Here is a 26,531-nt window from a genome sequence, read left to right as displayed (position 1 = left end):
GCTCCGCTCCCGCTCTTTGTAAACAGTCGCTCCGCTCCCGCTCTTTGTAAACAGTCGCTCCGCTCCGCTCCCGCTCTTTGTAAACAGTCGCTCCGCTCCGCTCCCGCTCTTTGTAAACAGTCGCTCCGCTCCCGCTCTTTGTAAACAGTCGCTCCGCTCCGCTCCCGCTCTTTGTAAACAGTCGCTCCGCTCCCGCTCTTTGTAAACAGTCGCTCCGCTCCTGCTCTGTGTAAACAGTCGCTCCGCTCCGCTCCCGCTCTTTTTAACAGTCGCTCCGCTCCCGCTCCCGCTCTTTGTAAACAGTCGCTCCGCTCCCGCTCCCGCTCTGTGTAAACAGTCGCTCCGCTCCCGCTCCCGCTCTTTGTAAACAGTCGCTCCGCTCCCGCTCTTTGTAAACAGTCGCTCCGCTCCCGCTCTTTGTAAACAGTCGCTCCGCTCCCGCTCTTTGTAAACAGTCGCTCCGCTCCGCTCCCGCTCTTTGTAAACAGTCGCTCCGCTCCGCTCCCGCTCTTTGTAAACAGTAGCTCCGCTCCGCTCCCGCTCTTTGTAAACAGTCGCTCCGCTCCGCTCCCGCTCTTTGTAAACAGTCGCTCCGCTCCGCTCCCGCTCTTTGTAAACAGTCGCTCCGCTCCCGCTCTTTGTAAACAGTCGCTCCGCTCCCGCTCCCGCTCTTTGTAAACAGTCGCTCCGCTCCCGCTCTGTGTAAACAGTCGCTCCGCTCCGCTCCCGCTCTTTGTAAACAGTCGCTCCGCTCCCGCTCCCGCTCTTTGTAAACAGTCGCTCTGCTCCCGCTCTTTGTAAACAGTCGCTCCGCTCCGCTCCCGCTCTGTGTAAACAGTCGCTCCGCTCCGCTCTCGCTCTTTGTAAACAGTCGCTCCGCTCCCGCTCTTTGTAAACAGTCGCTCCGCTCCCGCTCTTTGTAAACAGTCGCTCCGCTCCGCTCCCGCTCTTTGTAAACAGTCGCTCCGCTCCGCTCCCGCTCTTTGTAAACAGTCGCTCCGCTCCGCTCCCGCTCTTTGTAAACAGTCGCTCCGCTCCGCTCCCGCTCTTTGTAAACAGTCGCTCCGCTCCGCTCTTTGTAAACAGTCGCTCCGCTCCCGCTCTTTGTAAACAGTCGCTCCGCTCCCGCTCTGTGTAAACAGTCGCTCCGCTCCGCTCTTTGTAAACAGTCGCTCCGCTCCCGCTCTTTGTAAACAGTCGCTCCGCTCCGCTCCCGCTCTTTGTAAACAGCCGCTCCGCTCCGCTCCCGCTCTTTGTAAACAGTCGCTCCGCTCCGCTCCCGCTCTTTGTAAACAGCCGCTCCGCTCCGCTCCCGCTCTTTGTAAACAGTCGCTCCGCTCCGCTCCCGCTCTTTGTAAACAGTCGCTCCGCTCCCGCTCTTTGTAAACAGTCGCTCCGCTCCCGCTCTTTGTAAACAGTCGCTCCGCTCCCGCTCCCGCTCTTTGTAAACAGTCGCTCCGCTCCCGCTCTGTGTAAACAGTCGCTCCGCTCCGCTCCCGCTCTTTGTAAACAGTCGCTCCGCTCCCGCTCCCGCTCTTTGTAAACAGTCGCTCCGCTCCGCTCCCGCTCTTTGTAAACAGTCGCTCCGCTCCCGCTCTTTGTAAACAGTCGCTCCGCTCCGCTCCCGCTCTGTGTAAACAGTCGCTCCGCTCCGCTTTCGCTCTTTGTAAACAGTCGCTCCGCTCCCGCTCTTTGTAAACAGTCGCTCCGCTCCGCTCTTTGTAAACAGTCGCTCCGCTCCCGCTCTTTGTAAACAGTCGCTCCGCTCCGCTCCCGCTCTTTGTAAACAGTCGCTCCGCTCCCGCTCCCGCTCTTTGTAAACAGTCGCTCCGCTCCGCTCCCGCTCTGTGTAAACAGTCGCTCCGCTCCGCTCCCGCTCTTTGTAAACAGCCGCTCCGCTCCGCTCCCGCTCTTTGTAAACAGTCGCTCCGCTCCGCTCCCGCTCTTTGTAAACAGCCGCTCCGCTCCGCTCCCGCTCTTTGTAAACAGTCGCTCCGCTCCGCTCCCGCTCTTTGTAAACAGTCGCTCCGCTCCCGCTCTTTGTAAACAGTCGCTCCGCTCCCGCTCTGTGCAAACAGTCGCTCCGCTCCGCTCTTTGTAAACAGTCGCTCCGCTCCCGCTCTTTGTAAACAGTCGCTCCGCTCCGCTCCCGCTCTTTGTAAACAGCCGCTCCGCTCCGCTCCCGCTCTTTGTAAACAGTCGCTCCGCTCCGCTCCCGCTCTGTGTAAACAGTCGCTCCGCTCCGCTCCCGCTCTGTGTAAACAGTCGCTCCGCTCCGCTCCCGCTCTTTGTAAACAGTCGCTCCGCTCCGCTCCCGCTCTTTGTAAACAGTCGCTCCGCTCCCGCTCTTTGTAAACAGTCGCTCCGCTCCGCTCCCGCTCTTTGTAAACAGTCGCTCCGCTCCGCTCCCGCTCTTTGTAAACAGTCGCTCCGCTCCGCTCCCGCTCTTTGTAAACAGTCGCTCCGCTCCGCTCCCGCTCTTTGTAAACAGTCGCTCCGCTCCCGCTCTTTGTAAACAGTCGCTCCGCTCCGCTCCCGCTCTTTGTAAACAGTCGCTCCGCTCCGCTCTTTGTAAACAGTCGCTCCACTCCCGCTCTTTGTAAACAGTCGCTCCGCTCCGCTCCCGCTCTTTGTAAACAGCCGCTCCGCTCCGCTCCCGCTCTTTGTAAACAGTCGCTCCGCTCTCCGCACCCGCTCTTTGTAAACAGTCTCTCCGCTCCGCTCTCGCTCTTTGTAAACAGTCGCTCCGCTCTCCGCACCCGCTCTTTGTAAACAGTCGCTCCGCTCCGCTCCCGCTCTTTGTAAACAGTCGCTCCGCTCCGCTCCCGCCCTTTGTAAACAGTCGCTCCGCTCCGCTCCCGCTCTGTGTAAACAGTCGCTCCGCTCCCGCTCTTTGTAAACAGTCGCTCCGCTCCGCTCCCGCTCTTTGTAAACAGCCGCTCCGCTCTCCGCTCCCGCTCTTTGTAAACAGTCGCTCCGCTCCGCTCCCGCTCTGTGTAAACAGTCGCTCCGCTCCCGCTCCCGCTCTTTGTAAACAGTCGCTCCGCTCCGCTCCCGCTCTTTGTAAACAGTCGCTCGCTCCCGCTCTTTGTAAACAGTCGCTCCGCTCCGCTCTTTGTAAACAGTCGCTCCGCTCCCGCTCTTTGTAAACAATCGCTCCGCTCTCGCTCTTTGTAAACAGTCGCTCCGCTCCGCTCCCGCTCTTTGTAAACAGTCGCTCCGCTCCCGCTCTTTGTAAACAGTCGCTCCGCTCCCGCTCTTTGTAAACAGTCGCTCCGCTCCCGCTCTTTGTAAACAGTCGCTCCGCTCCCGCTCTTTGTAAACAGTCGCTCCGCTCTCGCTCTTTGTAAACAGTCGCTCCGCTCCGCTCCCGCTCTTTGTAAACAGTCGCTCCGCTCCCGCTCTTTGTAAACAGTCGCTCCGCTCCCGCTCCCGCTCTTTGTAAACAGTCGCTCCGCTCCCGCTCTGTGTAAACAGTCGCTCCGCTCCGCTCCCGCTCTTTGTAAACAGTCGCTCCGCTCCCGCTCCCGCTCTTTGTAAACAGTCGCTCCGCTCCGCTCCCGCTCTTTGTAAACAGTCGCTCGCTCCCGCTCTTTGTAAACAGTCGCTCCGCTCCGCTCTTTGTAAACAGTCGCTCCGCTCCCGCTCTTTGTAAACAATCGCTCCGCTCTCGCTCTTTGTAAACAGTCGCTCCGCTCCGCTCCCGCTCTTTGTAAACAGTCGCTCCGCTCCCGCTCTTTGTAAACAGTCGCTCCGCTCCCGCTCTTTGTAAACAGTCGCTCCGCTCCCGCTCTTTGTAAACAGTCGCTCCGCTCCCGCTCTTTGTAAACAGTCGCTCCGCTCCCGCTCTTTGTAAACAGTCGCTCCGCTCCCGCTCCCGCTCTTTGTAAACAGTCGCTCCGCTCCCGCTCTGTGTAAACAGTCGCTCCGCTCCGCTCCCGCTCTTTGTAAACAGTCGCTCCGCTCCCGCTCCCGCTCTTTGTAAACAGTCGCTCCGCTCCGCTCCCGCTCTTTGTAAACAGTCGCTCGCTCCCGCTCTTTGTAAACAGTCGCTCCGCTCCGCTCTTTGTAAACAGTCGCTCCGCTCCCGCTCTTTGTAAACAATCGCTCCGCTCTCGCTCTTTGTAAACAGTCGCTCCGCTCCGCTCCCGCTCTTTGTAAACAGTCGCTCCGCTCCCGCTCTTTGTAAACAGTCGCTCCGCTACCGCTCTTTGTAAACAGTCGCTCCGCTCCCGCTCTTTGTAAACAGTCGCTCCGCTCCCGCTCTTTGTAAACAGTCGCTCCGCTCCCGCTCTGTGTAAACAGTCGCTCCGCTCCGCTCCCGCTCTGTGTAAACAGTCGCTCCGCTCCGCTCCCGCTCTTTGTAAACAGTCGCTCCGCTCCGCTCCCGCTCTTTGTAAACAGTCGCTCCGCTCCCGCTCTTTGTAAACAGTCGCTCCGCTCCGCTCCCGCTCTTTGTAAACAGTCGCTCCGCTCCGCTCCCGCTCTTTGTAAACAGTCGCTCCGCTCCGCTCCCGCTCTTTGTAAACAGTCGCTCCGCTCCGCTCCCGCTCTTTGTAAACAGTCGCTCCGCTCCCGCTCTTTGTAAACAGTCGCTCCGCTCCGCTCCCGCTCTTTGTAAACAGTCGCTCCGCTCCGCTCTTTGTAAACAGTCGCTCCACTCCCGCTCTTTGTAAACAGTCGCTCCGCTCCGCTCCCGCTCTTTGTAAACAGCCGCTCCGCTCCGCTCCCGCTCTTTGTAAACAGTCGCTCCGCTCTCCGCACCCGCTCTTTGTAAACAGTCTCTCCGCTCCGCTCTCGCTCTTTGTAAACAGTCGCTCCGCTCTCCGCACCCGCTCTTTGTAAACAGTCGCTCCGCTCCGCTCCCGCTCTTTGTAAACAGTCGCTCCGCTCCGCTCCCGCCCTTTGTAAACAGTCGCTCCGCTCCGCTCCCGCTCTGTGTAAACAGTCGCTCCGCTCCCGCTCTTTGTAAACAGTCGCTCCGCTCCGCTCCCGCTCTTTGTAAACAGCCGCTCCGCTCTCCGCTCCCGCTCTTTGTAAACAGTCGCTCCGCTCCGCTCCCGCTCTGTGTAAACAGTCGCTCCGCTCCCGCTCTTTGTAAACAGTCGCTCCGCTCCGCTCCCGCTCTTTGTAAACAGTCGCTCGCTCCCGCTCTTTGTAAACAGTCGCTCCGCTCCGCTCTTTGTAAACAGTCGCTCCGCTCCCGCTCTTTGTAAACAATCGCTCCGCTCTCGCTCTTTGTAAACAGTCGCTCCGCTCCGCTCCCGCTCTTTGTAAACAGTCGCTCCGCTCCCGCTCTTTGTAAACAGTCGCTCCGCTCCCGCTCTTTGTAAACAGTCGCTCCGCTCCCGCTCTTTGTAAACAGTCGCTCCGCTCCCGCTCTTTGTAAACAGTCGCTCCGCTCTCGCTCTTTGTAAACAGTCGCTCCGCTCCGCTCCCGCTCTTTGTAAACAGTCGCTCCGCTCCCGCTCTTTGTAAACAGTCGCTCCGCTCCCGCTCCCGCTCTTTGTAAACAGTCGCTCCGCTCCCGCTCTGTGTAAACAGTCGCTCCGCTCCGCTCCCGCTCTTTGTAAACAGTCGCTCCGCTCCCGCTCCCGCTCTTTGTAAACAGTCGCTCCGCTCCGCTCCCGCTCTTTGTAAACAGTCGCTCGCTCCCGCTCTTTGTAAACAGTCGCTCCGCTCCGCTCTTTGTAAACAGTCGCTCCGCTCCCGCTCTTTGTAAACAATCGCTCCGCTCTCGCTCTTTGTAAACAGTCGCTCCGCTCCGCTCCCGCTCTTTGTAAACAGTCGCTCCGCTCCCGCTCTTTGTAAACAGTCGCTCCGCTCCCGCTCTTTGTAAACAGTCGCTCCGCTCCCGCTCTTTGTAAACAGTCGCTCCGCTCCCGCTCTTTGTAAACAGTCGCTCCGCTCCCGCTCTTTGTAAACAGTCGCTCCGCTCCCGCTCCCGCTCTTTGTAAACAGTCGCTCCGCTCCCGCTCTGTGTAAACAGTCGCTCCGCTCCGCTCCCGCTCTTTGTAAACAGTCGCTCCGCTCCCGCTCCCGCTCTTTGTAAACAGTCGCTCCGCTCCGCTCCCGCTCTTTGTAAACAGTCGCTCGCTCCCGCTCTTTGTAAACAGTCGCTCCGCTCCGCTCTTTGTAAACAGTCGCTCCGCTCCCGCTCTTTGTAAACAATCGCTCCGCTCTCGCTCTTTGTAAACAGTCGCTCCGCTCCGCTCCCGCTCTTTGTAAACAGTCGCTCCGCTCCCGCTCTTTGTAAACAGTCGCTCCGCTACCGCTCTTTGTAAACAGTCGCTCCGCTCCCGCTCTTTGTAAACAGTCGCTCCGCTCCCGCTCTTTGTAAACAGTCGCTCCGCTCTCGCTCTTTGTAAACAGTCGCTCCGCTCCGCTCCCGCTCTTTGTAAACAGTCGCTCCGCTCCCGCTCTTTGTAAACAGTCGCTCCGCTCCCGCTCCCGCTCTTTGTAAACAGTCGCTCCGCTCCCGCTCTGTGTAAACAGTCGCTCCGCTCCGCTCCCGCTCTTTGTAAACAGTCGCTCCGCTCCCGCTCCCGCTCTTTGTAAACAGTCGCTCCGCTCCCGCTCTTTGTAAACAGTCGCTCCGCTCCCGCTCTTTGTAAACAGTCGCTCCGCTCCCGCTCTTTGTAAACAGTCGCTCCGCTCCCGCTCTTTGTAAACAGTCGCTCCGCTCTCGCTCTTTGTAAACAGTCGCTCCGCTCCGCTCCCGCTCTTTGTAAACAGTCGCTCCGCTCCGCTCCGCTCCCGCTCTTTGTAAACAGTCGCTCCGCTCCGCTCCCGCTCTTTGTAAACAGTCGCTCCGCTCCGCTCTCGCTCTGTGTAAACAGTCGCTCCGCTCCCGCTCTTTGTAAACAGTCGCTCCGCTCCCGCTCTTTGTAAACAGTCGCTCCGCTCCGCTCCGCTCCCGCTCTTTGTAAACAGTCGCTCCGCTCCGCTCTTTGTAAACAGTCGCTCCGCTCCCGCTCTTTGTAAACAGTCGCTCCGCTCCCGCTCTTTGTAAACAGTCGCTCCGCTCCGCTCCCGCTCTTTGTAAACAGTCGCTCCGCTCCCGCTCTTTGTAAACAGTCGCTCCGCTCCCGCTCTTTGTAAACAGTCGCTCCGCTCCCGCTCTGTGTAAACAGTCGCTCCGCTCCGCTCTTTGTAAACAGTCGCTCCGCTCCCGCTCTTTGTAAACAGTCGCTCCGCTCCGCTCCCGCTCTTTGTAAACAGCCGCTCCGCTCCGCTCCCGCTCTTTGTAAACAGTCGCTCCGCTCTCCGCACCCGCTCTTTGTAAACAGTCGCTCCGCTCCGCTCCCGCTCTTTGTAAACAGTCGCTCCGCTCCGCTCCCGCTCTTTGTAAACAGTCGCTCCGCTCCGCTCCCGCTCTTTGTAAACAGTCGCTCCGCTCCCGCTCTTTGTAAACAGTCGCTCCGCTCCGCTCTTTGTAAACAGTCGCTCCGCTCCCGCTCTTTGTAAACAGTCGCTCCGCTCCGCTCTTTGTAAACAGTCGCTCCGCTCCCGCTCTTTGTAAACAGTCGCTCCGCTCCGCTCCCGCTCTTTGTAAACAGTCGCTCCGCTCCCGCTCTTTGTAAACAGTCGCTCCGCTCCGCTCCCGCTCTTTGTAAACAGTCGCTCCGCTCCGCTCCCGCTCTTTGTAAACAGTCGCTCCGCTCCGCTCCCGCTCTTTGTAAACAGTCGCTCCGCTCCGCTCCCGCTCTTTGTAAACAGTCGCTCCGCTCCCGCTCTTTGTAAACAGTCGCTCCGCTCCCGCTCTTTGTAAACAGTCGCTCCGCTCCGCTCCCGCTCTTTGTAAACAGTCGCTCCGCTCCGCTCTTTGTAAACAGTCGCTCCGCTCCCGCTCTTTGTAAACAGTCGCCCCGCTCCGCTCCCGCTCTTTGTAAACAGCCGCTCCGCTCCGCTCCCGCTCTTTGTAAACAGTCGCTCCGCTCTCCGCACCCGCTCTTTGTAAACAGTCGCTCCGCTCCGCTCTCGCTCTGTGTAAACAGCCGCTCCGCTCCGCTCCCGCTCTTTATAAACAGTCGCTCCGCTCCGCTCCCGCTCTGTGTAAACAGTCGCTCCGCTCCCGCTCTTTGTAAACAGTCGCTCCGCTCCGCTCCCGCTCTGTGTAAACAGTCGCTCCGCTCCCGCTCTTTGTAAACAGTCGCTCCGCTCCCGCTCTTTGTCAACAGTCGCTCCGCACCGCTCCCGCTCTTTGTAAACAGTCGCTCCGCTCCGCTCCCGCACTGTGTAAACAGTCGCTCCGCTCCGCTCCCGCTCTTTGTAAACAGTCGCTCCGCTCCCGCTCTTTGTAAACAGTCGCTCCGCTCTCCGCACCCGCTCTTTGTAAACAGCCGCTCCGCTCTCCGCTCCCGCTCTTTGTAAACAGTCGCTCCGCTCCGCTCCCGCTCTGTGTAAACAGTCGCTCCGCTCCGCTCCCGCTCTTTGTAAACAGTCGCTCCGCTCCCGCTCTTTGTAAACAGTCGCTCCGCTCCGCTCCCGCTCTTTGTAAACAGTCGCTCCGCTCCGCTCCCGCTCTTTGTAAACAGTCGCTCCGCTCCGCTCTTTGTAAACAGTCGCTCCGCTCCCGCTCTTTGTAAACAGTCGCTCCGCTCTCGCTCTTTGTAAACAGTCGCTCCGCTCCGCTCCCGCTCTTTGTAAACAGTCGCTCCGCTCCCGCTCTTTGTAAACAGTCGCTCCGCTCCCGCTCTTTGTAAACAGTCGCTCCGCTCCCGCTCTTTGTAAACAGTCGCTCCGCTCTCGCTCTTTGTAAACAGTCGCTCCACTCCCGCTCTTTGTAAACAGTCGCTCCGCTCCGCTCCCGCTCTTTGTAAACAGTCGCTCCGCTCTCGCTCTTTGTAAACAGTCGCTCCGCTCCCGCTCCCGCTCTTTGTAAACAGTTGCTCCGCTCTCGCTCCCGCTCTTTGTAAATAGTCGCTCCGCTCCACTCCCGCTCTTTGTAAACAGTCGCTCCGCTCCCGCTCTTTGTAAACAGTCGCTCCGCTCCACTCCCGCTCTTTGTAAACAGTCGCTCCGCTCCCGCTCTTTGTAAACAGTCGCTCCGCTCCGCTCCCGCTCTTTGTAAACAGTCTCTCCGCACCCGCTCTTTGTAAACAGTCGCTCCGCTCCCGCTCTGTGTAAACACTCGCTCCGCTCCACTCCCGCTCTTTGTAAACAGTCGCTCCGCTCCGCTCCCGCTCTTTGTAAACAGTCGCTCCGCTCCGCTCCCGCTCTTTGTAAACAGTCGCTCCGCTCTCCGCTCCCGCTCTTTGTAAACAGTCGCTCCGCTCCGCTCCCGCTCTTTGTAAACAGTCGCTCCGCTCCGCTCCCGCTCTTTGTAAACAGTCGCTCCGCTCTCCGCACCCGCTCTTTGTAAACAGTCGCTCCGCTCCCTCTCTGTGTAAACACTCGCTCCGCTCCGCTCCCGCTCTGTGTAAACAGTCGCTCCGCTCCGCTCCCGCTCTGTGTAAACAGTCGCTCCGCTCCGCTCCCGCTCCGTGTAAACAGTCGCTCCGCTCCGCTCCCGCTCTTTGTAAACAGTCGCTCCGCTCCGCTCCCGCTCTGTGTAAACAGTCGCTCCGCTCCGCTCCCGCTCTTTGTAAACAGTCGCTCCGCTCCGCTCCCGCTCTTTGTAAACAGTCGCTCCGCTCTCCGCACCCGCTCTTTGTAAACAGTCGCTCCGCTCTCCGCACCCGCTCTTTGTAAACAGTCGCTCCGCTCTCCGCACCCGCTCTTTGTAAACAGTCGCTCCGCTCTCCGCACCCGCTCTTTGTAAACAGTCGCTCCGCTCTCCGCACCCGCTCTTTGTAAACAGTCGCTCCGCTCTCCGCACCCGCTCTTTGTAAACAGTCGCTCCGCTCCGCACCCGCTCTTTGTAAACAGCCGCTCCGCTCCGCTCCCGCTCTTTGTAAACAGTTGCTCCGCTCCGCTCCCGCTCTTTGTAAACAGTCGCTCCGCTCCGCTCCCGCTCTGTGTAAACAGTCGCTCCGCTCCGCTCCCGCTCTGTGTAAACAGTCGCTCCGCTCCGCTCTCGCTCTTTGTAAACAGTCGCTCCGCTCCACTCCCGCTCTTTGTAAACAGTCGCTCCGCTCCCGCTCCGTGTAAACAGTCGCTCCGCTCCGCTCCCGCTCTGTGTAAACAGTCGCTCCGCTCCGCTCCCGCTCTTTGTAAACAGTCGCTCCGCTCTCCGCACCCGCTCTGTGTAAACAGTCGCTCCGCTCCGCTCCCGCTCTTTGTAAACAGTCGCTCCGCTCTCCGCACCCGCTCCGTGTAAACAGTCGCTCCGCTCCGCTCCCGCTCTTTGTAAACAGTCGCTCCGCTCCGCTCCCGCTCCGTGTAAACAGTCGCTCCGCCCCGCTCCCGCTCTTTGTAAACAGATTGTAAGAGCTTCTACAAGTATGTATAAAGGAAAAGAGTAGCAAAAGTAAACATTGGTCCCTTAGAGGCTGAGACAGGAGAAATTATTATGGGGAATAAGGAAATGGCAGAAACGTTAAACAAATATTTTGTATCTGTCTTCACAGTAGAAGACACAAAAAGCATACCAAAAATGGTGGGGAACCAAGGGTCTAATGAGGGTGAAGAACTTAACGTCATTAATATAAGTAGAGAAAAAGTGCTCAAGAAACTAATGGGACTAAAAACCAACAAATCCCCTGGACCTGACGGCCTACAGCCTAGGGTTTTAAAAGAGGTGGCTGAAGAGATAGTGGATGCATTGGTTTTGATCTTCCAAAATTCCCTAGATTCTGGAACGGTCCTGGCGGATTGGAAAGTCGCAAATGTAACACCGCTATTCAAGAAAGGAGGGAGAGAAAAAACAGGCCAGTCAGCCTGACATCAGTCGTCGGGAAAATGCTGGAATCCATTGTTAAGGAAGTGGTATCAGGGCACTTAGAAAATCATAACATGATCAGGCAGAGTCAACATGGGTTTATGAAAGGGAAATCGTGTTTGACAAATTTATCAGGGTTTTTTGAGGATGTAACTAGCAGGGTAGATTCAGGGGAACCAGTGGATGTGGTATATTTGGATTTCCAAAAACACCTTTGATAAGGTGCCACATAAAAGGTTATTACACAAGATTAGGGCTCATGGGGTTGGGGGTAATATAGTAGCATGAATAGAGGATTGGCCGTGCCTTCTGTTGCCTAGGCCCTAAGCTCTGGAATTCCCTGCCTAAACCTCTCCGCCTCACTACCTCTCTTTCCTCTTTTAAGACGCTCCTTAAAACCTACCTCTTTCACCAAGCTTTTGGTCACCTGCCCTAATTTCTCCTTATGTGGCTCGGTGTCAAATTTTTTGTCTTTTCATACTCCTCTGCAGCGCCTTGGGACGTTTTACGATGTTAAACGCACTATATAAATACAAGTTGTTGTTGTTGAACAGACAGAAAACAGAGAGTAGGGATAAACGGGTCTTTTTCAGGGTGGCAGGCTGTAACTAGTGGGGTGCCGCAAGGATCAGTGTTGGGGCCTCAGCTGTTTACAATCTATATTAGTGACCTAGATGAAGGGGCCGAGTGTAATGTATCCAAGTTTGCTGATAATACAAAGCTAGGTGGGACAGTAAGCTGTGAGGAGAACAGAGTCTGCAAAGGGATATAGATAGACTGAGTGAGTGGGCAATAAGGTGGCAGGTGGAGTATAATGTAGGGAAATGTGAGGTTATTCACTTTGGTAGGAAGAATAGAAAAACAATATTTTTTAAATGGTGAGAAACTTTCAAATGTTGGTGTTCAGAGAGATTTGAGTGTCCTCGTGCAAGAAACACAGAAAGTTAGTATGCAGGTACAGCAAGCAATAAGGAAGGCAAATGGCATGTTGGCCTTTATTGCAGGAGGTTTGGAGTACAAGAGTAAGGAAGTCTTGCTACAATTGTACAGGGCCTTGGTGAGACCACACCTGGAGTACTGGGCACAGTTTTAAATGAATATTTTGCATCTATGTTCACTATGGAGAAGGACGATGTAGGTATAGAAATCAGGCAGGGGGATTGTGATATAGTTGGAACAAATTACTACTGAGAGGGAGGAGATACTAGCAGTTTTAGCGGGCTTAAAAGTGGATAAATCCCCAGGCCCAGACGAGATGTATCCAAGGCTGCTGTGTGAGGCAAGGGAGGAGATTGCAGGGGCTCTGACACAAATTTTCAGAACCTCTCTGGCCACAGGGGAGGAGCCAGAGGACTGGAGGACAGCTAACATAGTACCATTGTTCAAGAAGGGTAGTAGGGATAAACCAGGGAATTACAGGCCAGTGAGCCTAACACCAGTGGTAGGGAAATTATTGGAAAAAATTCTGAGGGACAGAATTAGTCTCCACTTGGATTGTCAGCATGGCTTTGTCAGGGGGAGATCAAGTCTAACCAATTTGATTGAATTTTGAGAGGGGGTGACTCGGTGTGTGGATGAGGATTGTGCAGTTGATGTAGTCTACAAGGACTTCAGTAAGGCTTTTGACAAAGTCCCGCATGGGAGACTGGTCAAGAAGGTAAGAGCCCATGGGATCCAGGGCAATTTGGCACATTGGATCCAAAATTGGCTTCGTGCCAGGAGGCAGAGGGTGATGGTCGAAGGTTGTTTTTGTAACTGGAAGCCTGTGTCCAGTGGTGTACTGCAGGGATAGGTCCTTTGCTGTTTGTAGTGTACATTAATGATTTAGATATGAATGTAGGAGGTATGATCAGTAAGTTTGCAGATGACACAAAAATTGGTGGAGTGGTAAATAGCGAGGAGGGTAGCCTCAGTCCGCAGGACGATATAGACGGGTTGGTCAGATGGGCAGAACAGTAGCAAATGGAATTTAACCCTGAAAAGTGTGAGGTGATGCATTTTGGGAGAACTAACGAGGCATGGGAACACACAATGAATGGTAGGACCCTAGGAAGTACCAAGGATCAGAGGGACCTTGCTGTGCATGTACATAGATCCCTGAAGGCAGCAGGACAGGTAGATAAGGTGCTTAAAAAGGCATATGGGATACTTGCCATCATTAGCAGAGGCATAGAATATAAAAGCAGGGAGGTTATGATGGAGCTGTACAAAACGCTAGTTAGACCACAGCTGGAATACTGTGTGTCATTCTGGTCACCACACTATATAGGAAGGATGTGATTGCATTGGAGAGGGTGCAGAGGAGATTCACCAGGATGTTACCTGCACTGGAGCACTTCAGCTATGAAGAGAGACTGGACAGGCTGGGGTTAGAAACATAGAAGATAGGAGCAGGAGTAGGCCATTCGGCCCCTCGAGCCTGCTCCGCCATTCAATGCGATCATGGCTGATCATCCAAATTCAGTACCCTGTCCCTGCCTTCTCCCCATATCCCTTGATCCCTTTAGCCTTAAGAAATATATCTAACTCCTTCTTGAATATACTTAATGAATTGGCCTCCACTGCCTTCTGTGGTAGAGAATTCCACAGGTTCACCACTCTCTGGGTGAAGAAATTCCTCCTCATCTTTGTCCTAAATGGCTTACCCCTTATCCTTAGACTGTGACCCCTGGTTCTGGACTCCCCGGCCATCGGGAACATCCTTCCTGCATCTAGTCTGTCTAGCCCTGTTAGAATTTTATGTTTCAATGAGATTCCCTCTCATTCTTCTAAACTCCAGCGAGTATAAGCCCAATCGACCCAGTATCTCCTCATATGTCATTCCTGCCATCCCAGGTATCAGTCTGGTGAATCTTCGCTGCACTCCCTCCATGGCAAGAACATCCTTCCTCAGATAAGGTGACCAAAACTGCACACAATACTCAAGGTGTGGTCTCACCAAGGCCCTGTACAACTGCAGCAAGACATCCTTGTTCCTGTACTCGAACCCTCTCGCTACGAAGGCCAACATACCATTTGCCTTCTTAACCACCTGCTGCACCTGCATGCTTACCTTCAGCGACTGGTGCACAAGGACACCCAGGTCTCATTGCTCTTTCCCTTCTCCCAATCTATTGCCGTTCAGATAATTGCCTTCCTGTTTTTGCCACCAAAGTGGATAACCTCGCATTTATCCACATTATACTGCATTTGCCATGCATCTGCCCAATCACCCAACCTGTCCAAATCGTACTGGAGTTTCTCGGCATCCTCCTCACAGCACACATGCCCACCCAGCTTTGTGTCATCTGCAAACTTGGAGATATTACATCTAGTTCCCTCGTCTAGATCATTTATATATACAGGAAACTCTTTGGTATCCGGCACCGACGGGACTGGGATGGTTACGGTTAATAAAAAATTCTGGATAACGGAGAGGTATATCTACCGTGGCTATTTTTAACAAACAAAAATTAAAAAATCAAGAAATGTGCAGTATAATTGGGTACTCACCTACAGAATGTTGTGTTAAATGGATGGTGGAAGATGCTTGATTAAGTACAGTAATGCCAGTTGAGGGTAATCCATAACTCTTTATAAGTTTTGTTTTACTGTTAAGTAATTAAACGACTCTATAGTTTTCGGAGTGAGAGTTGTGCCGGTTATTAGAGAATTCCGGATATTTAGGTGCCAGTTAAACAAAACTTTCCTGTATTGTGAATAGCTGGGGTCCTAGGACTGCTCCCTCCGGTACCCCACTAGTCACTGCCTGCCACTTGGAAAAAGAGCCGTTTATTCCAACTCTGCTTTCTGTCTGCCAACCAGTTCTCTATCCAAGTCAATACCTTGCCCCCAATCCCATGTGCCTTAACTTTACATGCTAATCTCTTATGCGGGACCTTATCGAAAGCCTTCTGAAAGTCCAAATACACCACATCCACTGGTTCTCCCTTATCTATTCTACCAGTTACATCCTCAAAAAATTCCAGTTGATTAGTCAAGCACCATTTACCTTTTGTAAATCCATATAGACTTTGTCCGATCCTGTCACTGTTTTCCAAGTGCTCTGCTATTACATCTTTTATAACGGACTCTAGCATTTTCCCCACTACCGATGTCAGGCTTACCGGCCTGTAATTTCCCGTTTTCTCTCTACCACCTTTTTTGAATAGTGGGGTAACATTAGCTACCCTCCAATCCATGGGTACTGTTCCAGAGTCTATAGAATTTTGGAAGATGACCAGCAATGCATCTACTATTTCTAGGGCCACTTCCTTAAGTACCCTAGGGTGTAGATTATCAGGCCCTGGGGATTTATCGGCCTTCAATCCCGTCAATTTCCCTAACATCATTTCCCTACAAATACTGATTTATTTCAATTCCTCCCTCCCATCGTATGGCCTACTCCTGCTCCTATTTTTTATGTTCTTATGATATGATGGGCGATTGTAGATTACGATTGATGAATGAGTTGAATTAGTTTTGTCACCTGTACTTAGCTTATCATCTTGCCATTTCAGACGTGGCTGTGTCAGTTATCAGAGTTTGTAACGACCCACGACACACTGCTGGGGCGACTGGATGCTTTTAAAACCCAGTTAACCGCGGAAAGGCGATTGCAGCCTAATCTTGAGACCAAAAGAGCACAGCAGCATCAGCTGGAGGTAATTTCAGGTGGCAGTGACGGGCTCGGTGTGTGGGAGGGGGGAGTGGGGCCTGGGGGGCGGGAGCGGGGCCTGGGGGGGTGGGAGGGGGGAGCGGGGCCTGGGGAGGGGGGAGCGGGGCCTGGGGGGGGGGGCGGGAGGGCGGAGCGGGGCCTGGGGGGGAGCGGGGCCTGGGGGGGGGGGCGGCGGGAGGGCGGAGCGGGGCCTGGGGGGAGCGGGGCCTGGGAGGCGGGAGCGGGGCCTGGAGGGGGGCGGGAGGGCGGAGCGGGGCCTGGGGGGGGGTGGTGGGAGGGCGGAGCGGGGCCTGGGGGGGGCGGGAGGGCGGAGCGGGGCCTGGGGGGGGGCGGGAGGGCGGAGCGGGGCCTGGGGGAAGCGGGGCCTGGGAGGCGGGAGCGGGGCCTGGAGGGGGGCGGGAGGGCGGAGCGGGGCCTGGGGGGGGGGCGGGAGGGTGGAGCGGGGCCTGGGGGGGGGCGGGAGGGCGGAGCGGGGCCTGGGGGGGGCGGGAGGGGGGAGCGGGGCCTGGGGGGAGCGAGGCCTGGGAGGCGGGAGCGGGGCCTGGAGGGGGGCGGGAGGGGGGAGCGGGGCCTGGGGGGGGGGGCGGGAGGGCGGAGCGGGGCGGGAGGGGGGAGCGTGGCCTGGGGGGAGCGGGGCCTGGGAGGCGGCAGGGGGGCGGGAGGGGGGAGCGGGGCCTGGGGGGGGGGGTGGCGGGAGGGCGGAGCGGGGCCTGGGGGGAGGGGGGCCTGGGAGGCGGGAGCGGGGCCTGGAGGGGGGGGGAGCGGGGCCTGGGGGGGGGGGTGGCGGGAGGGCGGAGCGGGGCCTGGGGGGAGCAGGGCCTGGGAGGCGGGAGGGGGGCGGGAGGGGGGAGCGGGGCCTGGGGGGGGGGGCGGGAGGGCGGAGCGGGGCCTGGGGGAGGGGGGAGCGGGGCCTGGGGGGAGCGGGGCCTGGGAGGCGGGAGCAGGGCCTGGGAGGCGGGAGCGGGGCCTGGGGGGGGCGGGAGGGCGGAGCGGGGCCTGGGGGGGGTGCGGGAGGGCGGAGCGGGGCCTGGGGGGGGGGCGGGAGGGTGGAGCGGGGCCTGGGGGGGGGGGCGGGAGGGCGGAGCGGGGCCTGGGGGGGGAGGCGGGAGGGCGGAGCGGGGCCTGGGGGGGGCCAGGAGGGGGGAGCGGGGCCTGGGGGGGGGGGGAGGAGGCAGCGGGGCCTGGGGGGTGCGGAAGGGGGGAGCGGGGCCTGGGGGTGTGGGAGGGCGGAGCAGGGCCTGGGGGAGGGGTGTCTGGGGCAGGAGGGGAGAATGGGAGTGGGGGGTGAGTGCGGTGCTTGGTTGACGTGGAGGGGGCAAGAGCGGGGCCTGGTGGGGGAGAGAGTGGGGCCTGGTTGGGGCGGAGGGGGTAGAAGAGACCGGGGCGGGCGGGGTGAGGTGCGAGAGAGTGGGGCCTGGTTTTGGGGTTCGGGGCCAGTGAGCAGAGCCTGGTTGGAACGGAGGCGGGGTAAGAGAGCGGGGCCTGGTTGGGGCGGGGGGGTGGGGGTGCGAGAGAGCGGGGCCTGGGTGGGGTAAGAGCGTGGCCTGGTTGGGGGGCGCGGGGAGGGTGAGCGGGGCCTGGTTGGGGTGGGGAGGTGTGGTAGACCGGGGCCTGGTTGGGGTGGGGGGTGACAGAGCAGGGTCTGGTTGTACGTTGTATATGTACATTTCTATTTTTGGTGTTTAACCCAATAATCTGGGGCTTCCAAGTGTGAAATTTGTGTTTCAGTCCATTGCGAAAGATTTGACTGGGTTCGAAGCGGAGCTCACTGATCTACAGTCTTCGGTGTCACTGCACCCGGTTCGTTCTCAAATTTCTCCAATTCTGGCTGAGTGCCGATTGCTGAGGAAGTCTCTTCAGGTACAGTGTGATGTTTAACGATCGTATTCTGCTCACTACCATCCACCTTCCCTCATAGCACCGCTGAATTCCTGGCCACACCATCCTCAATCACCATAGTGCCAGGGGGGAGCGATCTGTACCCCTCCTCAGAACTCCGCACACAGCTGCAGTGTCAGAGCTATTGGAGGTCATGACCCCTCCACCACCACCAATCGTTTTGAGATTGGCCAATGCGGCTTTGGAGGATCGGCTCCCAGGAACCTGTCACCTGCCTGTGGCCTGCGAGTCTGCAGTTCCCACTCGGTCTCTGACTTGCGAATCTGCATTCCCCAGTTCCGAGCTCGGCCCCTTTCCTGACAAGTCAACCAAATCTAGTCCGACACGGCACATGCCCTGTGGCATGCGCACATGCCCTGTGCTGTTGCACTTAATACTCGGTCTGTTTCATATACTGCTTATAGGGAAACTTCACTTTATTTGCCAGTTTCCATATTCTGTGTTCCTCTCCATATTACATAGAAGTTACAACATAGAAACTGTCCACTCAGTGCCAACAGTCAGTGTGTTCGATGCACAGCATAGACCTGAAACACTATGGAGTGCACACACAGCAGTCAGTGAGTGCCCGGGTGCTTTGCTCTGATTCCTGGGGTGAGCTGTCTCTGTGCCTGCTGTGAGGTAACTGCTAGCAGGGATATTCATAGAATTATAGAAACTTACCGCACAGAAGGAGGCCATTTGACCCATCGTGCCTGTGCAGGCTCTTTGAAAGAGCTGTCATGCTTAGTCCTACACCCCTGATTTTTGTCCGTAACCCTATAAGTTCCTCACCCTCAAGTTCCCGTCCAACTCCCTTTTTAAAATTATTTATGGAATCAGCTTCCACCGCCATTTTCGCGTTCCAGATCCCAACAACTCAGAGGGGTGATGAGAAATGTTTTCACTCAAAGTGGAATCTTGGCTCCAAAAATCAAGTAGAATCAGTTTGGGTGGCGCTAAGAAACAACAAGGGGCAGAAAACATTGGTGGGAGTTGTTTATAGGCCCCCAAACAGTAGTTGTAATGTAGGGCGGAGTATAACTCATAAAATTAGAGGCGCGTGTAACGAGGGTAATACAGTAATCATGGGGGACTTTAATCTACGTATAGACTGGGCAAATCAAATTTGCACTAATAGTGTGGAGGACAAATTCATGGAATGTATGCAAGATAGTTTTCTAGATCAGTATGTTGAGGAACCAACTGGGGAGCAGGCTATTTTAAATCTAGTATTGTGCAATGAGAAAGGGTTCATCAATAACCTTGTAGCAAAGGGGCCTTTAGGGAAGAGTGACCATAATATGATAGAATTTTATATTGAGTTTCAAAGTGATTTAGTTAAATCCGAAACTAGGATTTTAAATCTATGACCTGTGGTTATTGACCCACTCGCCAGAGGGTATATTTTTTCTCTATCTGCTCTATCAAAACCTCTCTTCATCTTGAAAACCGATATTAAGTCACCTCTTAACCTTCTCTGTTCCAAGGAGAACAGTCCTAACTTTTCCAATTACTCCTCATAACTGAATACCCTCATCCCTGGTAACATCCTTGTAAACGTCCTCTGTACCCTTTCTAAAGCCTTTACATCTTTCCTGAAGTGTGGTGACAGAATTTTTTTTATTAGTTTTTATGAGATGTGAGCGTCGCTGGCAAGGCCAGCATTTATTGCCCATCCCTAGTTGCCCTTGAGAAGGTGGTGGTGAGCCGGCGCCTTGAACCGCTGCAGTCCCTGTGTTGAAGGTACTCCCACAGTGCTGTTAGGTAGGGAGTCCCAGGATTTTGACCCAGCGACAATGAAGGATCGGCGATATATTCCTAAGTCAGGATGGTGTGTGACTTGGAGGGGAACTTGGAGGTAGTGGTGTTCCCATGCGCCGACTGCCCTTGTCCTTCTAGGTGGAAGAGGTCGCGGGTTTAGGAGGTGCTGCTGAAGAAGCCTTGGCGAGTTGCTGCAGTGCATCTTGCAGATGGTACACACTGCAGCCACGGTACGCCGGTGGTGGAGGGAGTGAATGTTTAAGGAGGTGGATGGGGTGCCAATTAAGCGGGCTGCTTTGTCCTGGATGGTGTCGAGCTTCTTGAGTGTTGTTGCAGCTGCACTCATCCAGGCAAGTGGAGAGTATTCCATCACACTCCTTACTTGTACCTTGTAGATGGTGGAAAGACTTTGGGGAGTCAGGAGGTGAGACACTCACCGCAGAATAGCATCTGACCTGCACTTGTTGCCACAGTATTTATGCGGCTGGTCCAGTTAAGTTTCTGGTCAATAGTGACCCCCAGGATGTTGATGGTGAGAGATTCCGCAATGGTAATGCCGTTGAATGTCAAGGGAGGTCGTTAGACTCTCGCTTGTTGGAGATAGCCATTGCCTGGCACTTCTGTGGCATGAATTTTACCTGCCACTTATCAGCCCAAGCCTGAATGTCGTGCAGGTCTTGTTGCACGTTGTCCACAATACTCCAGCTGAGGCCTAACCAGTGATTTATAAAGTTCTAACATGATCTTTTTGCTTTTATAGTCTATTCCTCTATTTATAAACCAATTTAATCCTTATGCTTTTTTAAATGAAAGGATATTTACTAGTCCTAGCCCCTTTGGGGCTATCTCAGATCAGGCGTATTTCTCAGATGTTCACTTTCAACTAAAGGTTGAGGTAGCCGAATCCTAAAGACGCTTAACTGGGTCTAAAGGTCCGGGCTATCTCTCCCTAAAGGAAAGGAGAACCCGAGAATGTTACCGACCTCCAGGTAGCACTTTTAATAAGTTTAGCCAGACTGTAACGCCCGGATAAGTGTGCGGGAAGTGTGTCCAGCTGCAGCTACTGACAGACCGCATTGCGGCACTGGAGCTGCGGATGGATTCATTTTGGAGCATTCGCGATGCTGAGGACGTCGTGAATATCACATATAGCGAGTTGGTCACACCGCAGGTAAAGGGTGTACAGGCAGGAAGGGAATGGGTGACCAGCAGGCAGAGTCAGAGGCGCAGGCAGGTAGTGCAGGAATCCCCTGCGGCCATCCCCCTCTCCAACAGATATACCACTTTGAATACTGTTGGGGGGGGGGTGACTCATCAGGGGAAGGCAGCAGCAGCCAACTTCCTGGCACCATGGGTGGCTCTGCTGCACAGGCTGGGAGGAAAAAGAGTGGAAGAGCTATAGTGATAGGGGACTCAATTGTAAGGGGAATAGATAGGCGTTTTTGCGGCCGCAATCGAGACTCCAGGATGGTGTGTTTTGCCTCCCTGGTGCAAGGGTCAAGGACGTCTCGGAGCGGCTGCAGAACATTTTGGAGGGGGAGGGTGAACAGACAGTTGTCGTGGTGCACATAGGCACCAACGATATAGGTAAAAAACGGGATGAGGTCCTAAAAGCAGAATATAGGGAGTTAGGAGGTAAATTAAAAAGTAGGACCTCAAAGGTAGTAATCTCAGGATTGCTACCAGTGCCACGTGCTAGTCAGAGTAGAAATAGGAGGATATTTCAAATGAATACGTGGCTAGAGGAATGGTGCAAGGAGGAGGGATTCAAATTCCTTGGACATTGGAACCGGTTCTGGGAGAGGTGGGACCAGTACAAACGGGACGGTTTGCACCTGGGCAGGGCCGGGACCGATGTCCTAGGGGGAGTGTTTGCTAGTGCTGTTCGGGGGGGTTTAAACTAAAATGGCAGGGGGTTGGGAACCTGAGCATGGAGACAGAGGAAAGGAAAACAGGGATAAAAGCAAAAGATAGGAAGGAGAAAAACAAAAGTGGCAGTCAGAGAAATCAATGGTTTAAATCAAACGTGGCCACTGTAAATAATAATTCTAAGAGCGTTAAAAAAACAAGCCTGAAGGCTTTGTGTCTTAATGCGAGGAGCATTTGTAATAAGGTGGATGAATTGGCTGCGCAAATACAGGTAAATGGATATGATTTGGTTGGGATTACGGAAACGTGGCTCCAGGATGGCCAAGAATGGGAACTCAACATCCAGGGGTATTCGATATTCAGGAAAGATAGGCAAAAAGGAAAGGGAGGTGGGGTAGCATTACTGGTTAAAGAAGGGATTAACACAATTGTAATGAAGGATATTAGCTCTGATGATGTGGAATCTGTATGGGTAGAATTGAGAAATACTAAGGGGAAAAAAACATTAGTGGGAGTGGTATATAGACCTCCAAACAGTAAGGCGGAGGTTGGGGATGGCATTAAAAGGGAAATTAAAGAAGCGTGCAATAAGGGCACAGCAGTCATCATGGGTGACTTTAATCTACATATCGATTGGGCCAACCAAATTAGTAACAATACTGTGGAGGAGGAATTCCTGGAGTGTTTACGGGACGGTTTCCTGGACCAATATGTCGAAGAACCAACCAGCGATCAGGCCATCTTAGACTGGGTATTATGTAACGAGAAAGGATTAATTAGCAATCTTGTTGTACGAGGCCCCTTGGGTCGGAGCGACCATAATATGGTCGAATTCTTCATTAAGATGGAGAATGAAGTAGTTGACTCAGAGACAAGGGACCTCAATTTAAATAAAGGAAACTACGATGGTCTGAGGAGCGAGTTGGGTAGGATTGATTGGGGAATGGCACTCAAAGGGTTGACAGTGGATAGGCAATGGCAAACATTCAAAGACCGAATGGATGAGCTACAGAATTTGTTCATCCCAGTTTGGCATAAAAATAAAACAAAAAAGGTGACTCAACCGTGGCTAACAGGGGAAATTAGGGATAGCATAAGATCCAAGGAGAGGACATATAAATTGGCTAGAAAAGCAATAATCCTGAGGATTGGGAGCAGTTTAGGATTCAACAAAGGAGGACAAAGGGATTAATTAAGAAAGGGAAAATAGAATATGAGAGTAAGCTTGCAGGGAACATAAAAACTGACTGTAAAAGCTTTTATAGATATGTGAAGAGAAAAAGATTGGTGAAGTCAAGCGTAGGTCCCTTACAATCAGAATCAGGGGAATTTATAATGAGAAACAAGGAAATGGCAGACCAACTAAATACATATTTTGGTTCTGTCTTCACAAAGGAGGACACAAATAACCTCCCAGAGATGTCGGGGAACATAGGGTCTGATGAAAGGGAGGAACTGAAAGAAATCAGTATTTGTAGGGAAATGGTGTTAGGAAAATTGATGGGACTGAAGGCTGATAAATCCCCAGGGCCTGATGGTCTACATCCCAAGGTACTTAAGGAAGTGGCCCTAGAGATAGTAGATGCATTGCTGGTCATCTTCCAGAACTCGATCGACTCTGGAACGGTACCCATGGATTGGAGGGTAGCTAATGTTACCCCACTATGCAAAAAAGGTGGTAGAGGAAAAAGCGGGGAATTATAGACCGGTAAGCCTGACATCGGTAGTGGGGAAAATGCTGGAGTCTATTATAAAAGATGTAATAGCAGAGCACTTGGGAAGCAGTGACAGGATCGGACAAAGTCAACATGGATTTACAAAAGGTAAATCATGCTTGACTAATCTACTGGAATTTTTTGAGGATGTAACTGGTAAAATAGATAAGGGAGAACCAGTGGATGTGGTGTATTTGGACTTTCAGAAGGCTTTCGATAAGGTCCCGCATAAGAGGTTAGCGTGCAAAATTAAGGCACATGGGATTGGGGGCAAGGTATTTACTTGGATAGAGAACTGGTTGGCGGACAGAAAGCAAAGAGTTGGAATAAACGGGTCGTTTTCTGAGTGGCAGGCAGTGACTAGTGGGGTACCGCAAGGATCGGTCCTAGGACCCCAGCTGTTCACAATATATATTAATGATCTGGACGAGGGAATTGGATGTAATATCTCCAAATTTGCAGACGACACAAAGCTGGGTGGGAGGGTAAGCTGTGAGGAGGATGTCGTGAAACTCCAGTACGATTTGGACAGGTTGGGTGATTGGGCAGAAACATGGCAAATGCACTATAATGTGGATAAATGTGAGGTTATCCACTTTGGTGGCAAAAACAGGAAGGCAGATTATTATTTCAATGGCAATAGATTGGGAGAAGGGGAAGTGCAAAGAGTCATAGAGTTTTACAGCACAGAAAGAGGCCCTTCGGCCCATCGTGTCTGCGCCGCCCATCCATCCCTGTCCAGTCTAATCCCATTTTCCAGCATTTGGTCCATAGCCTTGTATGCAATGGCATTCCAAGTGCTCATCCAAATGCTTCTTGAATGTTGTGAGGGTTCCTGCCTCTACCACCCTTTTGGGCATTGAGTTCCACATTCCAACCACCCTCTGGGTGAAAAAGTTCCTCCTCAAATCCCCTCTAAATCTCCTGCCCCTTACCCTGAATCTATGCCCCCTTGTTATTGACCCCCCTACTAAGGGGAAAAGTTCCTCTTTGTCTACCCTATCTATGCCCCTCATCATTTTGTATACCTCAATCAGGTCCCCCCTCAGCCTTCTTTGCTCCAAGGAAAACAACCCCAGCCTGTTTAGCCTTTCTTCATAGCTGAGGCGCTCCATCCCAGGTAACATCCTGGTGAATCTTCTCTGCACCCTCTCCAAAGCAATCACATCCTTCCTATAGTGAGGCGACCAGAACTGCACACAGTACTCCAGCTGTGGCCTCACCAGCGTTTTGTACAGCTCCATCATAACCTCCCTGCTCTTATATTCTATGCCTCGGCTAATGAAGGCAAGTATCCCATATGCCTTTTTAAGTATCCCATATGCCTTGGGTGTTCTTGTGCACCAGTCGCTGAACGTAAGCATGCAGGTGCAGCAGGCGGTTAAGAAGACAAATGGTATGCTGGACTTCGTAGCAAGAGGGTTCGAGTATAGGAACAAGGATGTATTGCTACAGTTGTACAGGACCTTGGTGAGACCGCACCTTGAGTATTGTGTGCAGTTTTGGTCACCTTACCTGAGGAAGGACGTTCTTGCCATGGAGGGAGTGCAGCGAAGATTCACCAGGCTGATACCTGGGATGGCAGGAATGACGTATGAGGAGAGATTGTGTCGATTGGGCTTATACTCACTGGAGTTTAGAAGATTGAGAGGGGATCTCATTGAAACTTATAAAATTCTGTCAGGCCTGGACAGACTAGATGCAGAAAGGATGTTTCTGATGGCCGGGGAGTCCAGAACCAGGGGTCATAGTCTAAGGATAAGGGGTAAGCCATTTAGGACTGAAATGAAGAGGAATTTCTTCACCCAGAGAGTGGTGAACCTGTGGAATTCTCTGCCACAGAGGGCGGTGGAGGCCAGTTCATTAAATATATTCAAGAAAGAGTTGGATATATTTCTTGAGGCTAAAGGGATCAAGGGATATGGGGAGAAGGCAGGGATAGGGTACTGAGTTTGGATGATCAGCCATGATCTCATTGAATGGCGGAGCAGGCTCGAAGGGCCTAATGGCCTACTCCTGCTCCTATCTTCTATGTTTCTATATTATGAGGGTCTGGAGATCTCCTCTCAGAAATGTATCTCTTCACCAAAGAGTGTACAAAGATTGGGTTCGCGAGGTTTTGATACAGAAGACTTATGTGAGACAATTCTAAAAATATATAGAGATTTATTAAAAGAACCGACATACAATTTACAGTTGGTGAATCAGTCAATCGCAACGTTAACAGTTCTAAAAAGAGAAAAAATACGATCTTATTTTTAACAGAGAATCTTACTTTTAAATCTTAACTTCACTACAGTATTACAGTTCTTAAAATTTTCTATGCAGGATATCCATCAATATCAAATTACCTTCGATCCCCGAGGTACAAAGAGTGGAAGACCACAGAGCCGCCTCTGTAGTCGAGAATCACTTTGCCTGATTAAAGCGATTCTGCTATCTCATTCGAGACTTCAATATTTATACCCTTTTTCAGTTGTATTCCATCAGGTTTCTGTTGATCACTATTCATCTTTCTGCTGACCTCTGCAATTCTTACTGCCACATCAGCAATAGTTATTGGGAGTTTACCATATAGGTGTGAAGGGCAGATGTCCCTTATCTTATGTGTCATCTTTAAGAGGTTTAATCAAGATCATTTATCCAGGGCTGACCAGTGTTCTGTTCCAACAAGGCCACCCATTCGGAGCCACCCATTCTTCTGTTTTAATAAGGTTATTTATTCAGTCAACATCTGCCTTATCTCAACAAGGCCAAAATTATTTCATAAGATAGTGTATTTTTCTAAAAAGGTTATATAGTTTATTCCTTCATATAACCACCTCATCAACTTGCCCTGCCACCTTTAAGGATTTGTGTATATGGACACCAAGGTCTCTCTGCTCATCCGCACTTTCCACAATCCTGCCATTTATAGTGTACTTACTTTCCATATTAGTCCTCCCAGAGCGCATCACTTCACACTTCTCCACATTGAAGTCCATCTGCCACGCTTCGGCCCATTTCACCATCCTGTCTCTGTCATCCTGAGGCCTACAACTATCCTCATCAGGATCTACTACTTGGCCAAGTTTCCTATCATCTGCTAACTTTATAATGCTGCTCCCTACACCTGAGTCTAGGTCATTTATGAAAATTGCAAAGTGAAATGACCCAAAACTGATCCTTGAGCACCACCACAAACTACCTTCCAGTCTGAAAAACATCCATCCACACCACCCTTTGCTTTGTGTCACTGAGCCAATTTTGTATCCATATCACCACTTTCCCCTTAATTCGATGGACTTCCTGTGTGGCACTTCGTCAAAAGCATTCCGAAAGTCCATATACAGGAAACTTTCGTTTAACCGGAGGTTAAAAGTCCGGAAAGCTCTATCTACCGGCAAAATTCAGGAGCCGTTTTCTATAAGTTTTTTTACTTCTTGTTGCTTTTTTTTCCCCAGTCAGGCTCTGCAAGGTCTGTAGCTAAGTAACAGCTTCAGCTAGAGACGCTTGCAGCTGCAGCCGACTGTTTTGAAGCTGTTGCTAAGCAACAGGGTTTGTTGATTCACACGGAGCTGAAAAGTTCTGTATATGTTTTAACATTAGCGCTGGTTTATACGGCAGTTTTGATCTAACGGCACCAGCTCGGTCCCGTCAGTGCCGGATACCAGAAAGTTTCCTGTATACAATATCTACTGCACTACCTTGATCAACCTTCTCTGTTACCTCATCAAAGAATTCAATCAAGTTTGTCAGACTCGATTTACCTTGAACAAATCTATGCTGGCTCTCCTTGATTAACCCATGCCTTTCCAAATGAAAGTTTATTTTGTCCCTGATAATT

The 26,531-nt window shown here is 52.9% G+C and overlaps 1 protein-coding gene across 4 annotated transcripts in view; it reads left to right on the top strand.

Annotated features, from left to right (window-relative positions):
- Window positions 1–26,531, top strand: part of syne3 (spectrin repeat containing, nuclear envelope family member 3) — a 156,751-nt gene that overhangs the window by 87,150 nt on the left and 43,070 nt on the right. For all 4 annotated transcript variants that reach the window (XM_086002507.1, XM_086002505.1, XM_086002506.1 and 1 more), the window contains 2 exons: window positions 15,322–15,465; window positions 17,208–17,339. In XM_086002507.1, coding sequence (XP_085858633.1) covers window positions 15,322–15,465; window positions 17,208–17,339 — 276 coding nt within the window. The remainder of the gene's footprint in view (window positions 1–15,321; window positions 15,466–17,207; window positions 17,340–26,531) is intronic.

Source organism: Somniosus microcephalus, chromosome 12, assembly GCF_052327205.1.
Source record: "Somniosus microcephalus isolate GS21.2 chromosome 12, FLI_Smic_1.0, whole genome shotgun sequence".
Lineage (NCBI taxonomy): Eukaryota > Metazoa > Chordata > Chondrichthyes > Squaliformes > Somniosidae > Somniosus > Somniosus microcephalus.
The sequence above is the reverse complement of the archived record's forward strand: the minus strand, read 5'-3'. Positions and strand labels throughout refer to the sequence as shown.